At 34.4% G+C, this 19,465-nt stretch overlaps 1 protein-coding gene across 2 annotated transcripts in view; it reads right to left on the bottom strand.

Annotated features, from left to right (window-relative positions):
- The window catches only part of COL4A3 (collagen type IV alpha 3 chain), a 146,330-nt gene that overhangs the window by 10,004 nt on the left and 116,861 nt on the right, over positions 1-19,465 (bottom strand). For both annotated transcript variants that reach the window (XR_007951645.1, XM_051983386.1), the window contains exons 39-46: positions 16,511-16,591; positions 15,877-15,975; positions 13,325-13,372; positions 12,438-12,623; positions 10,863-10,993; positions 3,321-3,393; positions 489-560; positions 280-405 (exon numbers count right to left, since the gene is read on the bottom strand). Coding sequence is in view for 1 of the 2 variants with exons in the window: in XM_051983386.1 (XP_051839346.1) it covers positions 280-405; positions 489-560; positions 3,321-3,393; positions 10,863-10,993; positions 12,438-12,623; positions 13,325-13,372; positions 15,877-15,975; positions 16,511-16,591 (816 nt within the window). In the remaining variant the exon portion in view is untranslated. The remainder of the gene's footprint in view (positions 1-279; positions 406-488; positions 561-3,320; positions 3,394-10,862; positions 10,994-12,437; positions 12,624-13,324; positions 13,373-15,876; positions 15,976-16,510; positions 16,592-19,465) is intronic.

The raw sequence follows: 19,465 nt of genomic DNA on the forward strand, positions 1-19,465 counted from the left end.
TTCTGCAAAGCTTAAAACACAATCTTATTTATAGATTTAGAACGTTAGATGACTTTCTGGATCATATAGTCAACCTCCTTTATGAGGGAGGCAACTGAAGCCCCCTTCATATGAAATGACATGTCCAAATTACAAAGGCAGAAAGAAAGTAGCAGATTTAAAATTAAAATGTATACTTTGACTAATTCTAGTGTTATTTTCATTTATCAAGTTGTAAATGTCAACAATTATTGTAGAATAACTTCTCCATGACTCAGGTTAATCTAGCTGATTTCCAACCTGGATATCCTGGTGGTCCTTGTGCTCCTGGTACTCCTTGCATTCCTGGGTCTCCAGGTCGACCAGGAGGCCCTGGGCTCCCTGGCAGAGATATAATTTTAATTGTTCCAGGATTTCCGGGTTGACCTATTGATATAAACATAATAAAAAAAGATTTATTACCTTTAATGTGTTCTGAAATCTTCATAAAGAACCAAAAAAAATTTTACCAGGAGGTCCTTTTGGCCCAATTGGCCCTGGAGGTCCAAATGGTCCTGGAGGTCCTAGATTGCCCTTTTCACCTAAAGGAAAAACAAAATTTATAATAATCATTTAGTCATTATACTTTGGGGATAGCTTCACGCCACTTTTACCTTCAGATTGGTGATAAACTTTAAACCAGAGGTTCTCAACTTTTGTGTGATGGCTTTGGACAGTTTGGTGAAGCCTATGAACCCTTCTTTAAATCATATTTTAAATACATAAAATAAAAAACAGGAATTTCAAAGGAAACTATATTGAAATATAGTTAGCAAAATATGGAAAAACCAAATGAGTTCACTGACACAGATCGAGTCCCTGCTCTAAATAGTATAGATTATAGAGATATAGAAGATAATATTAGAACCATTGTTGAGTCTTGTCTGAACTCTTTCTTATTTTTTTGCTTGCTTGTTTTCCTTCTCAAGGTTTTTTTTTTTTCTTTCTAGATCCAATTTTTCTTGTGCAGCAAGATAACTGTATAAATATGTATGCATATATTGGATTTAACATATTTAACATGTATTGGATTACCTGCCACCTAGGGAAGGGGATGGGGGAAAGGAGAGGAAAATTTGGAACAGAAGGTTTTGCAAGGGTCAGTGTTGAAAAAAACTACTCATGCAAATGTTTTGTAAAAAAATTTTACAAAATTTTTAAATTTAAATTTTAAATAAAAAAAAATTTTTTTAAAAAGAGTCTTGCCTAAAGCATCACTACAAAATTAGAGTTGGAGCTGATATGATCTAAACGGTGTCAATCCAGAGAAAACTTTTAATCTTGATATTTGATAAAGATTCCAGTTCTATCATGTCCTGGGCCATATTTTAAATGAATGTACAAAGTGGAGGAGGCAACCAAAACACATTTTGTAGGGCAAGGGTTCTTAATTACTAGTTTTCTGAATTTAGAAAACAATTCAGTTTCATTAATTTTTAGAGTGGAGACATTATGAAACCAAGCCTCATTAGCAGTTAGTTGGAGTATATAGTTATCAATATTCTTAAGATCATTGTTGCAGGCTTATTGAATATAGATATGGCAGGGCATAGTGCCCTTGAGAGTAAATGTAAAAAACCTGTCTGTTTTTTACCTAAACTCACTAAATGGAGAAGTTCCACTTTCATTTCTAGCCTTTGACACAGGTGAAAGGAAGACAAGACAAGAAAGACCTGTGCTTCTCAAAACAGATTAAAGTATAATTGGAATTATTTAACAAACTAAATAAAAACACACTAGACACTTATAACTTTCTAAGTCAATATATAGGTTCAGGGATCCCTATGTATAGCTTAGTGAGCCTCAATTCTGTTTGTTTGACACCAGAAACAGTATACTTAATTTAGGGCATCTAGCTAATGAATGCAGTTTTTAGGAAATAAAAACATGTTATGAGTGAAATAAAGGATAGGACTTGGATCTGTGATTTTGCTGGTATAGAGAATTTTTCAGTGAAGTGACTCCTACCAATAATGGGTGGCACCTTAGTAATTTATAATCTTAGAGAGTTACCCAGATCTATGGTGTCAAATTAAAATAGAATTGGACCAATAATCCATATATATATATATATATATATAAATGCTGCATCTTGACTTAGTTTTAAAATGGAATATTACCTATGTTTTGTTGCAGCTTTATTTTATCAAATATTTCCCAATTACTTTGTAATCTGGTTTGGGCAGTACTGTAGAATACTGTGAATAGCCATGTCTGGCAAACTTGAGACCTATGGCTATGCTCAAAGTCACAAAAGTGAGCTCTGGGTCAGAAAAAGAATCATAACTCAGGCCTTTCTAGCTCTGAACTTAGCTTTCTTGCCACTTTGCCACATGACCTCTGGGATTGGGGGAGACACAAAACACAACACAATAAAAACATAACATTAATAGTGAAGATGAATTGATAATTGCCCGGAGAGTCATCAAGAAAATCACACTGAAAATATTCAGTGTGAAGAAATCTTCTGTCTTTAACTTTTTGAGATTAAAAATTTCCAAGTAAATAATGTAAAATGGTAGTTATATTTTAGGGAACTGAGTAGAAGATCCAATGTCTTATTGCAGGAAGTTTAGGGAAGAGAACAACTATCTTCATTCTCCTAAGTTGGCAGTATTGACCTCAGCAATTCTCTTGGAAAAATTTCCTCATGATTTCTTGCATAGTTAATTGACATTGATAAAATTTTTTAAGGTTTGCAAAGTGCACATAATCTCCCCTAATCCTTACAACATCCCTCACTAAGTTGCTTAATACTTTTAAACTGTGTAATGATAAATAAAAGTAGTATGATCATCTATTCCACAGGTGTGAAAGATGAGATTCACAGAAGTTGTGACATCCACAGTCACATAATTAGCAATTGTCAGAGATGGAATTTGGACATTGGGCCCTTTTGATTGCTACTGTGCAGTCTCAGCAATCCTAAAAGTGGGCACTTGCTATAATTTCTGTAATTTTTTCTAGGGCTTAGAGGGAAGAAGCTGGTGCTAGAAATTCTTTATAAGTAGCTATCTTGCCCCACTAGTCTAGCAAAGCTCTTCAAAACTCTTTAATTCTACTCTGATTTTTGGCTAATTTGCTGCATTAAAGGATCAGTATAAAGATCAGATTGAAAGCAGTGAACTTTCAAAATAGATTAAAGTATCTGAAACCCATTTAATCTGCCTTTCCATGACTTTTTTTTGACTCCATTTCTCCTACATCAAGGCTTTCAAACTGAGGACTTTAGTCATCAAATCACAACTGGGGATTGTGTTTGCTTCCTCCAAAGCAGAGCAGGAGAGCATTTAGACAAGTACCTGTCATGCCAGGAAATCCTTGAAATCCAGGATCACCTTTGGACCCTGGGAAACCTGGGGTACCCGGCATTCCCTATAATTTCAAACAAGAGAATAGCAGAAGAATTACTACATCATAATATTGACTTGAGGTAGATAGTAAGATATACTGAGAAAGTTTGGCAGTGTTGGGGCATAATTTGTCTATTTCAATTTAGTCTCTTAGCTAATCAGACATTTCAGAGACAAGGATCTTTCATCAAGAAAATCATTTTTTGTAATTTCAATATAATAATATAATGTAATATGTTTAATATGATTACAACACAGTATTTCCTGAAGTCTGCTAGATATAAATTTCTTGATGAAGATGAAAGCAGACATTTAAGCAGATTAAAAATCATAATTTGTGTTTGTAGTTATAATAAAGGTGATATAACAGGTGGGATAGACTAATTCCTACCAAGCTGGCATGGGATTAATTTCCTTTAAGTATTTATGGGAGTGGTATCAAGGGAGCAGGAAATATGAAAAACTTAGGATGAAAAGAGAGCTAGAGACATTGACAATTTTCAGAGATGACAGGTGTTAGAATGATCAATGAGTCAATCAACAAGCATTTATTAACCACCTACTATATGTCATATAGTCCCCTATTCCTACTTCTACTCCTAGGGAGCTTATACTGTAAGGTTGCAAAAACAAAGGCCAATATAAGAATATACAGAATAAATACAAATAAATTCAGTTATTTGATACCAGATAGTGAGAGAGAGAGAGCACTAGCAGTTGAGGGCATCACAAAAGGCTTAATGTATTTCTGTCAAAGGCACCACCAAGCATCCCTCCAGCCACCCAGGTTTATAATTGATGTTAAACTTGATGCCTTCACTCCATATAGTCCGTTGCCATATCTAACTGTTTTTTTCTCCATTTCTTTCACATCTAATCCCTTTATTTTACTCACATAGCTTACTTTAGGCCCAAAACACCTCTCACCCAGATTATTACAACAACCACAAAACAGATGAGACTGTGACACTTCCCTACTCAATCCACTCCATTGTTTTCCTGTTGTTCCTGGGACAAAAGAGAATTTCTATTTACTTTTGTGCCAGCCTAGCTTTTCCAGTGTCATTGGATGTTACTACAATTCCTATTCTGTGTTGCAGCCACATTGGACTTTTATTTCTTCTTCACATCTACCATTTCATCTCCTATCTCCATCTTTGGCTGCACCACATGCCTGGAATGCATTCTCCACTTCATAGTTAATCCCTTTATTCCTTGAAGATGCAGCTTAAACATCACTCTCTGCATGAAGCCGTACCTAATTCCTCCCAACTGTTCATACCCCTTTCTAAAAGTGCCTTGTAATTAATTTGCACATATTTGTATATATTCATTTTGTAGGAGCTTGTCTCATTAGACTCCAATCCAATAGATTTTTATTAGGCACCTATTATATGTTAGGATTGTGTTAAGCACTGGGGATACAATTAATAAAATAAAATAAAAATTACTAAAATAAAATAAAAAATTTAATAAAAAAGACAGGCCTTGCCTTTAATGAGCTTCCAATCTAATGGAGGATGGAGAAGGCGAGAAGAGAGAATATATAAAAGGAGGCAGGACAGCAGTGGGGAAAGGGATATCGTTCCCTTATTTGTGACCCATTTCAGTCACATCTGACTCTTTGTGACCCCATTTGGGGTTTCTTGGCAGACACTGGTATTCTTTTGTCATTTTGTTTTTCTGATTATTTTATGGACAAGTAAACAGTTTTAAGTGACTTTTCCCTGGTCACACAGCTAATAAGAGTCTAAGGCTAAATTTAAACTCTATCCATTATACCATCTAGTTGACCCATCTTGTTCCCTAAAACTGAAAAAATCAGATAGTTACTCCAGCAAATGCATAGTGGAGTAACCCCAGAAGTCCAGCTTCTCCCTTCTATAAAGGAAGGCATTGGAAGGAGTTTGGTACTCCATCCCCTAGCCCTCTAGGAAAGACATAGCTAAGTGAGATGCAGTTAGCCAAGGCTTAAGGTAGCAGAATGGTGATGAATCAGAGATCATGTAGGTAACCTGGAAGGAGCATCTTATTCCCTGGAGTTTGGAAAAATCCAACAGGACAGGAGATATAGAGTGAATGCTATCTTATACTTGACAACTAGCACATAATAGGTGCTTTAAAATACTTGTTTTATTGCTGAACTGTATCCTGAAGGAGGAAAGGGCTTCTATGAGGCACAGGAGCAGATGGAGTGAATAATTGGAAAGGAGGATAATGATGGAAAAAGTATGGAATATTCTGTATAAGGACCAGATAGGAGCGTTGCACTGGATTTCAGTGTATAGGAGGGAAAATAATAATGTATAATGAATATGGAAAATAAGTTGGAGCAAAATTAGCTTTAAAAGCTAAACAGAAAGTTTACATTTGATTCTAATGGCAAAAGTCTCAAGTATATGTACTCTAATAGATATTAAATTGCCAAGTTGCTTAGATTGGAACAGAAGTTCCCAAAGGGGCTTTAAATCAAAGTAATAATTATTTGATTTCTTTCATTATATAGCTTAAATTATTTCTGGGAAAAAGCTATTGGTTGGAAATGAGATGAGACTTGAAAAAAAATTGCCAATCAACAATAATTTGAAAAGATTTTTAAAGCTATGTTTGAACCAGGAAGATGCCATTTTCTCAGGACATTGATGAGTTAGAATTACTCAATGCTATTTTGCTTTTTCTCAGTTAAGGAGACTAATCTTTATGTTAGAAAAGATACATCAGTCATGGTTAGGAAACAATGAAATTGTTTGAATTTGAATTGATGAAGAAATAGCAAGAACTTACACAACCAAAAGATTTCATCGAGTTCAGGGCTTAGGACCCATATAACATGTTCCAGATTATGGAATTAACTTTTGATATGACTTAAAGCCTTGTAGGCAATCTTTGAAGGATCATTAAAAAAATGACAGAAATGCCAGAGGACTAGAGTCAAATGTGGTATCGTGGAAGGAAGCTGAAAGATCTAAATTCAAATCTCAGCTTGTCCATTGTGACCTACAAAACATTTAACTTCTTTGGACCTTGGCAACCTTGTATAAAATCAAGGATTTTAACTAAATATAGCTTACAAAATCTCATTCAGTTCAGATTATTATGATCATGTTTAATTTTTAAACATGAAAATGCTGGAAACTACAGAGCAGTGATTTTAATGTTGGTCCTTGATAATTCCAGCATAGATGATTAAATATGATCTTAAAAAAAAAAGAAGTAGTGATAACTAGGAGCCAAGATGAGTTCACTAAGATGATTATCTCTTGTATTAGATTATAAAAATATTCACTAAATTATAAAATTTTTGACTGAAAGAACCACATTGTATTAATCTTTTTTGATCTCCCCTAACACTTAGCATAATGTTAGGCACTTAAAGTTTGTTGAATAAATGAATAAAAACTAATTTCCCTTTCTTTTGTGATAAGATTATTAAGCTAGTGGTAGGAAAGGAGACTTACAAAACAGTGTATCTTTATTTCAATAGAGCACTTGGCAAAATCTTTCATGATATATTTGTTGATAAGATCGAAGAGTATATGCATGACAATGTGATGAAATGTACTAGTATGGCTTCTCTCAGACTTCAGTCTTTTTGATCTTTCAGTAGCACTGAACACTATTTACTACTTTCCTGTTTCAACTCTCCTCTGAGGTTTTTTTTTTTTTTTTTTGGCATTATTTACTTGCTTCTCTGCCTTTTAAGTCAACTTTGCTGGATTTTCCTGTCACACTTACTCACTAATTGTCCAAGCCTGTCCTAAGCTTTCTTTTGTCTCTCTATTCTGTCTTCTCCTTGGTGACTTCATCAGCTTCCATGGGTTCAATGGTCCATCTCTAGATCATTATTTAGATCTGTATTTCTAGCCTCATCTCTTCTGAGCTTTGGTCCCACACTATCAACTGTTTATTGAACATTTTCATTTGAATATTCTCCAGGCATCTCAAATTCACTATGTCCAACATAGATTCATTGTCTCCCCCTATTCCTAAACTCTCCTTTATTATTTCTCTATTATTTTTGCAGGAAACTATTCTTTTTATTTAGGTCTTTAACATCTGTGCTCTTCTCAACACCACTTATTCCAAGAATTTGTCAAATCTTGTCATTTCTTCCTCTACTTCTCTGTTCACACAATTACCAATATAGTTCAGGCCCTTATTGCTTCATACTTGGACTCATGTTTTAGCCTTATATTGGTCTCTTTGGATTAAATCTCTCTCTCCCACAGCTGCTCAAGTGATTTTAGCTCAATATAAAGAAGAACTTTCTAATAATTAGAACTGTTCCAAAGTTTAATTGGGTAATGTAGGAGGGACTGAGCTCTAAAAACTGGAAATGATAATGAAGAGGCTAAAAAAAAAAACTTTTCTGGAAAATTGTACAAAGGATTGCTGTGTTATGCGGGAAGCTAGTGTAAAGTACGTAATCTTTAAGGTGTTTTCATTTCAAATCAACAAACATTTTATAAAGTACTTATTTTTTTGTTAGTGGTTAACGAAGAAAAGTGATAGAAAGCTTGATGATCCCCCAAAAGCCAAATGATCATAAAATAGTTAAATATATTGATAGAAAGACAACCCGTTTTGAAAAACAGAAAAGATCTGCTATGATTTCCATAACAAACTCTTTCTTCCATCAAAAATAGGAGAGCCACTACTTTTAGAATCTGTAATCACAGTATTCAGAATATGTATACGAAAATAGCAATGGTAGTCAGAAAAAATTCAGACAGAACAACCATATTATCTCATATATACACATGGAGGAAATCTGAACTGGAGGCAGTATAATTTTGAGGGATTAAAGGATCTCTTCTTAAGATATCTGAAAGGAAGAAGATGTGAAATATTTTAGGCAAACATTCATGGGAGGAGAGATAAGACACAGACACAAATATGGTTGGTTATTGTCTTTGTATTTGAAGAGGTCCAAAATTACATCACTATGTTGGGGTCTGACTGGCTGATCAGACCAATATGAGCTCAGAAGGCACTGCCACAGGTCAGATTGATGGCCCTATGCAACATTTGAAGTGGAGATGTTTCTAAATTTATGCATCTCTTGTTTCTTTTAAGTTACTGCAATTCTACTTTGCTTATACAGCTCATAGCCTTTTTTGATATGGGCATGCTATGCTGGGTAGTCCAGTGTCTCTCATGTCTCACAATTGAACATTATATATATAACATATCATAATATATTGGATCATATTATCATATATTATAAATAAAAATTATTGTACACAAACATAAGATGTCATGAAATATAAATGTTTGGAAAATATCCAAAGTATTATGAGAAATCTAAAGAGATATTTCTTTCAAATCAGGTGTTCAGGGAAAGCTTTAAGGAGGAAATAGGATAGGTATTGGGGCCTTAAAGGATGAATAATCTTTTTATAGGTAGAGATAGTTAGGAATGGGGGGTATATATGTCAGTTATAAAGGAGAGAAGATCAAATGAAACTCTGGAAAAGAACAAGGCCAGTTCAGAGAATATCAAGTAGTTCATTTTGGCAGAATGATTATAGAATCTGTGAAAAGGAATACTGTTAGGAAACATTTATTAAACACCTACTCTGTACCAAACACTGTCTTAGTCCTGGGGGGACATAGAAAGGTAAAAGGCAATCTCTGGTCTCAAGAAACTCATAATCTAATGAAAAAGACAACATGCAAATGAGAAATCTGCAGTATAATTAGGAAATAATCAGAGCAAAGATACCTTGAAGTCATATATTTAGGAAGTATGAGAGGAAGCATTTGAATTTATATTTTTTCATGGGTCCAGGCATGGGACTCTTTCCACTGCACCACACTGTCTATCCAAACACGGAGAGGTTAATGTTGATAAGAAGATAAAGATTTCCTCTAGAAGGTGGGATTTTTAGCTGGCACTTGAAGGAAGCCTGAAAAGCCAGGAGGATGAATGTACATAGAAGGTGTAAGAAGATGGGAAATATGAGAGGAGGGCTAGATTGTTTTAAACACCAAACAGAGAATTTTGTATTTGGTCTTGGAGGTGATGGAGAACCACTGGAGTTTATTGCAGTTAGGGGCTGGCTTACATGGTTAGACATGGACTTTAGGAAGATCACTATGACAGATGGATGGAGAATGGACTAGAATGAGGAGAGACTCAAGAGCAGAGAGAACAACTAATGACAATGACAGTAGTCCAGGTGTAAGGTGAGGAGGATTTGTACCAAGGCGATAGCAATGTCAGAGAAGAGACGGGGACATATTCAAGACCAGTTGCAAAGGTGGGATTATATCCTTGGCAATGGATTGGATATGGGAGTGAAAGAGACTAAGGAGTCAAGGATAATAGCTAGAGAGGAGGAAGATGGTAAACCTTCAACAGTAATAGGGAAGTTTGGAAGAGGGGGTGATTTTTTGGAGAATGATAATGAGTTCCCTTTTGGAAAAGTTGACTTTAAAACATCAATAGGACATCCAGTTTGAGATGTCTATTAAGGCTGTTGAAGATATGAGCCTGAAGGTTATCAGTGAGATTAGGATGAATAAATAGATTCGACAGTCACCAACATAGAAATGATCATTGAATTCATGAGAGCTATGGAGATCACCAAGTGAAATAGTATATAACCATATTGTGGATTCACTGAGGAGCACCTAAAGATCTTTCCATCAAGGATATTTGTGTAATTTTTCAGAACTTTGTTCATTTGAAAACTATTGCAGCAGAGATGCTAAGTATACATTTAAGTACATTAAAATGGGAAAACTAAAAAAAGGAGGGGACCGAGTAGACTGTTGTAATAGCCCAGGCAACTGGGCAGCATAGAGCGCTGGGTCAGGAAATATTGAGTTCAAATCCAATCTCAGTCACTAGCTGTGTAATTTAAGGCAAGTCATTAAAAAAAAATCTTTTTGCCTTAGTTTCCCCAACTGTTAGGATGGGGATAATAATAGCATTTACCTTGCACAGCTGTTGTGAGGATCAAATGGGATAATACTTGTAAAGCACTAAGCAGTGTCTGGTACATAGTTGGCACTTAATAAATGCCTTGTCCCTCCTCTTCCCTTCCCTTAAGAGAAGGTCTGAACGAAGGTGCTGGTAGTGAAAATAATTAAGGGATTTTTAGGACATAGAACTGATAGGATTTGATAACTGAATGGGGTGAGTGGAAAGAGAAAGAGAGCCAAAGATGATTTTGAGACTTTTGCCCTGTGTAATGCCGAGAACCTTGGTATAAATTAACAAAGATGGGAAAAGTAGGAGGCAATAAATTTTATGGAAAGATGGTGAGTATGGCTTGATATGTATTCAGCTTATGGTATTAGGATCTGAATCCAACTTTTCTTTGATTCGATGAACAGTTTGAGAAATTCCTTTTCTATGGCATAAGGCTCAACAGCAACTACAGATGGTTCTGACATAAATTTTCTTGCTTCAGCAGTTGATTGTAATACTTTTGGGTCCAATATATAAAAAGAACAAAAACCTACAAATTTTTTTCAGCTTACCAGATGCCCGGGGGGTCCAGGGTCTCCTATGATTCCTGGTTGACCAATTGGACCTTGGTTCCCTGGAAAACCTTTTTCTCCTTTTATTCCTAATGTGTATTCACAAGGTGGGCCCGGGGGACCAGGATCTCCTAAATTTACACATAGTCTATCAGTATTGTCAGAAGTCATATTGTTTAGTGATGTCAGTAATAGTGTTAGATCCCTTAAAAGCTAAATTTATTTTTCCCTATAGAAAACTCTTGATGGTTAATATCAAATCCCTCACTCCATTGGTCTTATAGTATAGAAAATCTATATGTTCCATAGTTCATAGTGATTTCCTCATTGTGAATATTCCTTTTACCATTGTAGATGGGAATGTCCCTTTATAACAGAAGAAGTTGTAAATTTTGTTATGGCCAAAAAATAAATGTCACCTTTAGTCTAACCTGGTGATAAAATTCTCTGGTCATCAGACAATAGATATACAGTTTCTAGCTGAATCTATATCTCAAGCCTTTCCAGCTCCTAAGGTTTGCTGACATTTGTACTCCATTGATTCTATCTTCAAGGACCTGGGGTTATTTTCATGACCTTCATGGAAGGAGGACTATATTGTATTAGGACTTTTTATTTTTAAAAATTGCTTTCAGTATTTATTTTCAGAGAGAAAAATGTCAAAGTTAATAGCATATATACTACATTTTTTCATTCAATCTTTTTTTTTTTTTTTCTGCCCATCAGGTAAAATTTAAATACTGTTTTACAAGCTAATTATTTGTTTATAGGAATTAAAATAATCGTATTACACATTTTTTACAATATTGGTGATAAAACAAGATAGTTGTTTTTAATGAAAAATAATTATTGACCATTCATTTATAGTAATATTTTAAAGAGATAATATTCACTATGCATTGGTTGGAATGGCAGGAAAACATTTCTAGTTTTCTATGTTTTTGTTTTCGGGTTTCCATTAGATTTAGCAAATTATGTGAACAGGTATTGAAAACAAATTGATACGAATGATTGATATGTGTAAGTGAGAGGAGAAAGTGTTGTTTAATTTTTAATAATCTCCACATCCTTTTTATGCAGAAGTGATTTAGAGAATTTGTCTGAGGTGATGTAGAATTAGTGATGGTGTAGGTAAGGCACTGGCACTGGGAGAGAGCAGGATCCTAGTCCTTATATGAAAAATTGGAGGAATATAATGTGTTCCCTTTTGGATATGTTGAGTTTAATACTTGGTCTCCAGTATCTATTAGGCTTGTTGGAGAGGTGAACCTGAAGGTCCCCAGAGAGGTGAGAGCTGAATACGTGGATTTGGCAATCAGCAGTATAGAAATGATTTTTGAATTCATCAGAGCTGTTGTAAAATGTATGTAAAATGTATGTAAAATAACATATAACCATATTGTAGAGCTAATGGGTAGCTAAAAGACATTTAAATCAGGGTAGTTATATGTGGTTTTATCCTCAGTAAGAAAACATATGAGAATCTCTGGGATAGACCCATTATCTCAACATTAGATACCATATCTGTGTTTTTTGCCTTCTTTCCCAAATGTTTAGAAGTAAAAAAAAAAATACCTTGAATTCCTCCCAAGCCTGGAGGACCTTGATTTCCTTTTTGGCCTGGAATTAGTGCACCAGGAAAACCTGGTAGGCCTGGTGGGCCTGTCCTGCCAATGGGGCCTATTGGTCCCACATCTCCCATCACACCTTTCACACCATACATGCCAGGTAAACCTGGACTTCCTTCATTTCCTTTGTCTCCTGTAGAGAAGAAGTTTTGATTGATTTTCAGAATGTTCCTCTATTATGACTGCATAAAATTATTTTCATCTACTATCAATAACATAAACAACTACTATAATTAACTACTATCAAGAAGGGATTCAGTTAGTCAATTCATGTATTCTATTTTTGTATTGTACCAGGAGGGGAAAGAAAGGAAGAAGCAGTGATGTGGTTGTAAGGCACAGACTTGGTACCCATCAGCCAGGATCAATTGCTGAGCTTTTCATGGTCACATTTTATATTTATTTATATAATATAAAAAATATATATAAATATATATATAACTTATATATATTTATATATATAACATGATATATTTATATTATATTTCACATTTTTTCTTAACTAAAATGAAGAGGTTGGATTAGGTGATGATTTTATGTTAATGAGCAGCAGTGGACTAAAATGTAACTGCAGCCTCAGAATTCTTCAATGGTTCACACCATTCTGGGGAAGAAACCATATCTTACTAATCTTTGAATCTCCTATGGCATCTGACACAAGCTTATGTTTCATAAATGGATAAGTCAGATGTTTCCTGTACTGATGAAATCATAGGTCTAGAATCCTCTCCCATTTTCTCTACCTTCCAAGAATTTTATCAGGTATATACAATTAGAGGCCATTTTTTTTTTGAAAATATAAGATATGCTATTTAGGTGAGAAGAACTTCCTACCTTCTAAACCAGGAAAGCCTCTTGGACCTGGAAGTGCCCCTAGTAAACCTGGGAAAAAAATGTTTCAATATTAGCATTATGGGTATCCTGTTTATCCATGTGGTTCATTTTACTCTTGCTTCAGAAGAAAATTTAACTGATACATTAATATGTTTCTGTTTCCTTTTTTTGGAGGATTTTTATTGTAAAAATATGAATAATAAAATATTCTTACAATGATTGTATAAAATATGTACGTCTCATTTTGTATCCTAAGTTTATCACATCTCTGTAATGGATAACAAGTTTCACCATTAGTCCTCTGAAATCACAGATAGTCATTGTATTGATCATAATCTGCATAGCTTTCAGAATTGTCTGATTTTTTTTTACAATGTTGTTCTTATTGTATAAATTGTTCCCCTGGTTCTATTAATTTTATTTTTACTCTATAAAAGTCTGCAAAATTATTTATTTTTATAATATTAATGTTAGGTTATAAGTTTTTCCTAATTCTGCTTACTTCATTCTGCATTAGTTCAAGGAAATTTTTCCATGCCTTTTGTAAAAAAATTTTCATTGATAATCTTGTTTTTTATATCATCATAATATTAGATGATTCCTCTTTCCCCCTCCCTGAGAGCCACTCACATGAAAAATAGTGTTTTGTTTTTTAGAGAGGAAAAAAATCACTATAACTGATCTATACATGAAGAAAATCCAAAAAAAAAAAAAATGTTCAGTGTATAATACCTGTGAACCTTCTACCTCCATTAGGGGGTAGGTTAGGGTTGTCTTTTCATGTCTCTCTATTCTGAGTCCTGCTCATTTACTTTTGGTTTTTGGGTGTACCATTGTTCTTTCCATCCATGTCTTTTGGAAATTAATTTTCTCATTTCTCACTTTTCTAAATTTACATAATTGATTAAGCACATAATGTCACTTAAGTTTGAACCAGCGATATATCTGATACTATCCAGAGAGAAAACTATGGAGACTGAATGTTGATCAAAGCACAGTATTTTCACTTTGTTGTTGTTGTTTGCTTATTTTCTTTCTCATGGTTTTTCCCCTTTTGATCTGATTTTTCTTACACATAATGATGAATGTTGAAATGCATTTAGAAAAATTGCACATTTAACCTGTATCAGATTATTTGCTGTCTTGGAGAGGGGGCAGGCAAGAAGGGAAGGAGGAAGAAAAATTTGGAACATAAGGTTTTGCAAAGGTGACTATCGAAAACTATCTTTGCATATATTTGGAAAAATGAAATACTATTGAAAAAATATATCTTATGCTGGCTTCCCTCTAGTATGCAGTACATTGCCTGAAAATTTAAAAATAAGGCAGAATTCTCACTGCTCTCAGAGTAAAGTATCTTACAATGTATAAGCAATTAGCATATATTGGGGTCAAGTTTTTCTCTGGGGGAAGTCTTCAGGCAAATATTATGGTCATAGTTACACTCTTCAGTTTCTTCAGTGTCATCTAATAGTGGGCTAGCATTCAGAAAATTTTCATTCTTAAGAATAGAGGATAAAGGAAATAGAAACCAGAGAACCCCTAAAAAGGAGTTGACAAATGTATAGATTTAGCATTTACTGCCTGTGTCACAAAACACCATGTCTTCTACCTCATAATCTAGAAAAGATACTCAATTTATAGAACTTCTCTCTCAAGAGAGTGTGATGCAGACAATATACTTATTTTTTCTTAGACTCAAAAGCCAGTATCCAGGAGAAGGAGATGGTGAAATGTCTCCAATTCGCTTTTGGGGTCTTAACAAAGACCAGCATCCCAAGCTGAATGCTTTCCCACTATCACTTCCCCAGAATGTTTCCCAAATCATAAGCTCTGAGTTCTTAGAACAGGACAAGATAGATTGGATCTCTCTACAGAACTAGCCGTCTTCTTCATGAATCTCTTTCTCTTGGTATTTTCATATCTATGTACAAGATGACCCCAAGATGGGCAATTTCAGCAGTCAGACTGTGTTCCTTGTGGAATTTTATCTTGATCAGTTTTCTCTGATTCTTATTTTTCACTCAGTAAAGTTTAAACAATTTAAAGAATTGTGCTCCTATCTCCCTTATTGGGCTGGAGAGTGCTCATAACAGAAATTCTCTGGCACTCAAGACATCTAACTGCCCCCAGAACCCCCATGAAGATCCTGGAGAATGCATTCTTTGTAGAAATTATAATTATATTTTATAGACATGGCACATATGGAAAAATCTAAACAGATGGGGAACTTCAGCTTTTCTGAGAGACTTGGAGTGAGATATAGGCTGTGGCTCTTGGGATTCCTTTGAATTTGAGCTTCCCCTATGTCTAGAGCTTCAGGTCATTTTTCTACTTTTCCTTTTCACTAATGAGGTAAGTTCTACATAATACTGTATTAACATCATCAAGCTTTTGACTAAGCAATCACTATGTGACAAGCACCATACTAGATGCTGGGGATACAAAAAAAAAAAAGGAGAAATCGTAGATGCCCTCAAAGAGCTTATATTCTAGAATGAAGTTTTTTAACAGTGAAAATAAGTGGATTCTAGATAATATGGAAGTCATACCTAGTTCTCCTTTTTCTCCTGCTGGACCAGGAAATGCATCCCCACCTTGTTTACCTTTTTCACCCATTGGTCCAGGAGGTCCTGGGGTACCTGGAGGACCTAGAAAAAAAGACAGAACAACCCAAAAGAAAATGTATTTCCTTATTACTCATAAAGGGACAAAATAATTTGAGATTTTTTTTTGGTTTTAAAAGACTAATTATTCAAGCTGCAGTTAAAGTGATACAGTGGATAGAGCACCAGCTTGCATCAAAAGGACCCAAGTTCAAATCTGATCAAGTCACTTATCCATGATTGTCTCAAAAAAAATTCCAATTATTCAGAACCATGACTGTATGAATGTTAATTATGTATTATATGTTATCACTATAAATAAGTGCACATTCCCATGAAAATCTTCATGTTGGAATTTCTAAACTGATAAGGATTTCCTTTAGGTGTCTGTACATTTTTTCCTGAATGTTATACTAAATAATGGATACCACACTCCAAAATTCCAAACCAGAGATGGAGAGTGAACAGCCAAAAGTAGATGAATAGAGATTCTGACTTTAGGGGAGGAAAAGATCACATTTGTATTTAAAGTTTTCTACTTTATGTCAAGGATAGATGACAAAAAAAATGAAAATGAAACCTGGTGGTCCTTTTATTCCTGGAGGACCAGGGAAACCTTTGGCTCCTTTAAATCCCAAATCACCAGTAGGTCCAGGGTTTCCTATAAATAGAATAATTAAGAAAGATTTAATAAAATATACAGATAATGGAGATTTTTTGCTCTTTACCTCAAACCCTTAGGACCCACCTATCCAATTATCCATAATTATATTCTACAACTGGCATTATATTCTTATTCAAAACTGAAGTAGTATCTTTTTTGGAGAGATGCAGTAGCTTTAATTCTTTTCTTTAATATATTTTTAATATTTCCCCAGTTACATTGACAACTTTTTTGCATTTGTTTTCTAAAACTTTGAGTTCCAGATTGTCTCTTATCTCCAGTTCCCATTAAGAAAACACATGTGAAGTTATATAAAACATTTCCATAAAAGTAATGTTGTGAAAGAAAACATAGATATCCATGTCAAGAAAAAATCAAGGAGAGTGAGAGAAAGAAAGAGAGAGAGAGAGAACAAGAGAAAGAGAGAGCGAGAAAAAGAGAATGCTTCAATCTGTATTCAGACACAATCAGTTCTTTCTCTGGGTATGGATGAGAATTTTTCATCATAAGTCCTTCAGAGTAGTCATATCTCATTGTATTGCTAAGAACTGCAAAGTCATTCATAGCTGATCATCTCACAGCATTGCTATTACTTTGTCCACCGTACATTTTGCTTTGCTTGAGTTCATAGAGGATTTTCAAGATTTTTCTGAGAGCATTCTGCTTGTCATTTCCCATCATATTCCATCATAACCATACACTACAATTTATTCAGCCATTCCCCAAATGATGGTCATTCCTTCAGTTTCTAATTTTTTGTCCTGAGAAGAGGGTTGTTATAAATATTTTTGTACATATAGTTCTTTTTCCTTTTTTTTTTTTTTTTAATCTCTTTTGGGATTCATGTCTAGTCGAGGTATTTTTAGGTTGAAGGATATGCATGATTTTATAGCCCTTTGGGCATACTTCATATCTTTGATCATTTATCAGTTGGGGTATGGCTTTTTTTTTTTTTTAATAAATTTGACTTATGTTTGAGAAATAGGATCAGGTTGTATCAATGTACATATCAAAGTCTCTCTTGAAATATTTGGCCTTGAGATTTATTTCCAAGCTGCTAATATCCTATAGCTAATTGATTTATTAATAGCAAGAAGATCTTTTAGGCCACTGGTATCAAACATACCATAGCACCTTTCATTAAAATTATTAGGTTATTACTTTAAATTAATTAAAATCTAACTGGAAAATTATTAAATTATTAATTAGATTAAACTACAACTGGGAAATATATAGCAAAATAAATAAAAATACAACAAAAAAGACATTTAAACTAAAGTCAACATGCAAGCCTGCAGGGATTCTTATGTACCCCTGTTTGTATTTGAGGCCATCTATTCCAATCTCATTTAACAAATGAGGAATATGAGCCAAGGGAATTAATGATGTGCCAAAAGTTTCATATGGAGTGCTACGGGTGGAATTTGAAGCCAGATCATCTGTCTTCAGAGCCAGTGTATTTTCTCCTATGTGAGCCTGTATTCTTTGTTTTTTTTCCCCAATAAGGATTATATATATCTATATGTAATAATGTATATTATAGTAATATATAATGTATATATTATAAATAAGAACAAAGTTAAAATTTGAAATCAAAATTCTGTGCTATCCATAAACAAAGCTAAGTGTTAAACCTGAAACTTAACACACACAAACATGTACATATACACACACATACTTACAAGAGCTATATCATAGGCAGCTATCTTATAGTCCCTTTATGTTTACTCAGTTGGGCAGTGATAGTCCCTGTCCCTATGAAGAAAGGGCTCATGTGTGTGAGGCAACTGGAGTCAATCAATAGATTACGGAAAGGAGAACTTGCCTGGGAAGCACAAGGATATGACCTAAGCTAAAATTCAAGAATGTCAGCAGGATGCCATGAGGAGGTCAACCCAGAAATTCACCAGGTAAATAAATCCAGAAGGATAAGCAATACTTATAAAACATCAGTCCCAAACTGGGATTGGAGAGAAAATTCAGTACAGGTGAGCCAAAGAAAATGTTGTAGAAATAGCAATATTGGACATTATTATCTGAAACAACATCTGTTTATGGGAGGGGCAGCATCCTTTTATAGAGACAACAGCTTATCTGCAACCCCTGCTTTCTCTCATCAACAACTCTGAGAAATGCATTTCCTCTTCCAGAAAGTATTTCCCTCCCTTAACTCAAGAGCCTGGTTTCTGTCCTTGGACAGTATTTTCTAGGCTTCCTTTTTTTTGTTTGTTCACTATTTTTCCTTTTCCCAACATGTAGTATACTGTCTTTCTATACATAGTAAGGACTTAATAAATGTTTGTTGCTTGCCTATTTCCTGCCTCTTTGCCTGATTGGCAAGGAGTCTATAGATATAGTTTGGGCTTGAAGCAGATTCATTTTATGTGGTAGAACATAGGTTGGGTATGTACTAAGAAAATTTATATTAACTGGCAAATTATAAGCCTGTTGCTCATTCCGCCAGTTTATGAGAAGGTATAGGTATTTAGACTTCAAGTAGACAAACAGGTCTGATACCTTATATCCAAAGGTTTTCCAGGGAATACAATGGTGTTGAGCATTTTATATTAGTTTGGGGGCAGGGTCTTTTTTTCATATTTAAAAATCATATTTATTATTTATTTTAACATTAATTTTTTTTAAATTTCTAATTAAAAATGTCTAATTCTCTTCCTTCCTTCTGTTCCTTTTCCACCCACTGAAAAGGCAAGCAATATGAAGTTAAACAAAATATATTTCCATATAAACTATGTTGCAAAAAAAAAAAAAAAAAGGAAGAAAAACAAAGCTTCGGTCTGCACTCAGATTTTATCAGCTCTCTCACTAGAGGTAGATAACATTTTTCATCATGAGTCAGAATTGTTTTAAATC

Source organism: Antechinus flavipes, chromosome 3 (genome assembly GCF_016432865.1).
Source record: "Antechinus flavipes isolate AdamAnt ecotype Samford, QLD, Australia chromosome 3, AdamAnt_v2, whole genome shotgun sequence".
Taxonomy (NCBI): Eukaryota; Metazoa; Chordata; class Mammalia; order Dasyuromorphia; family Dasyuridae; genus Antechinus; species Antechinus flavipes.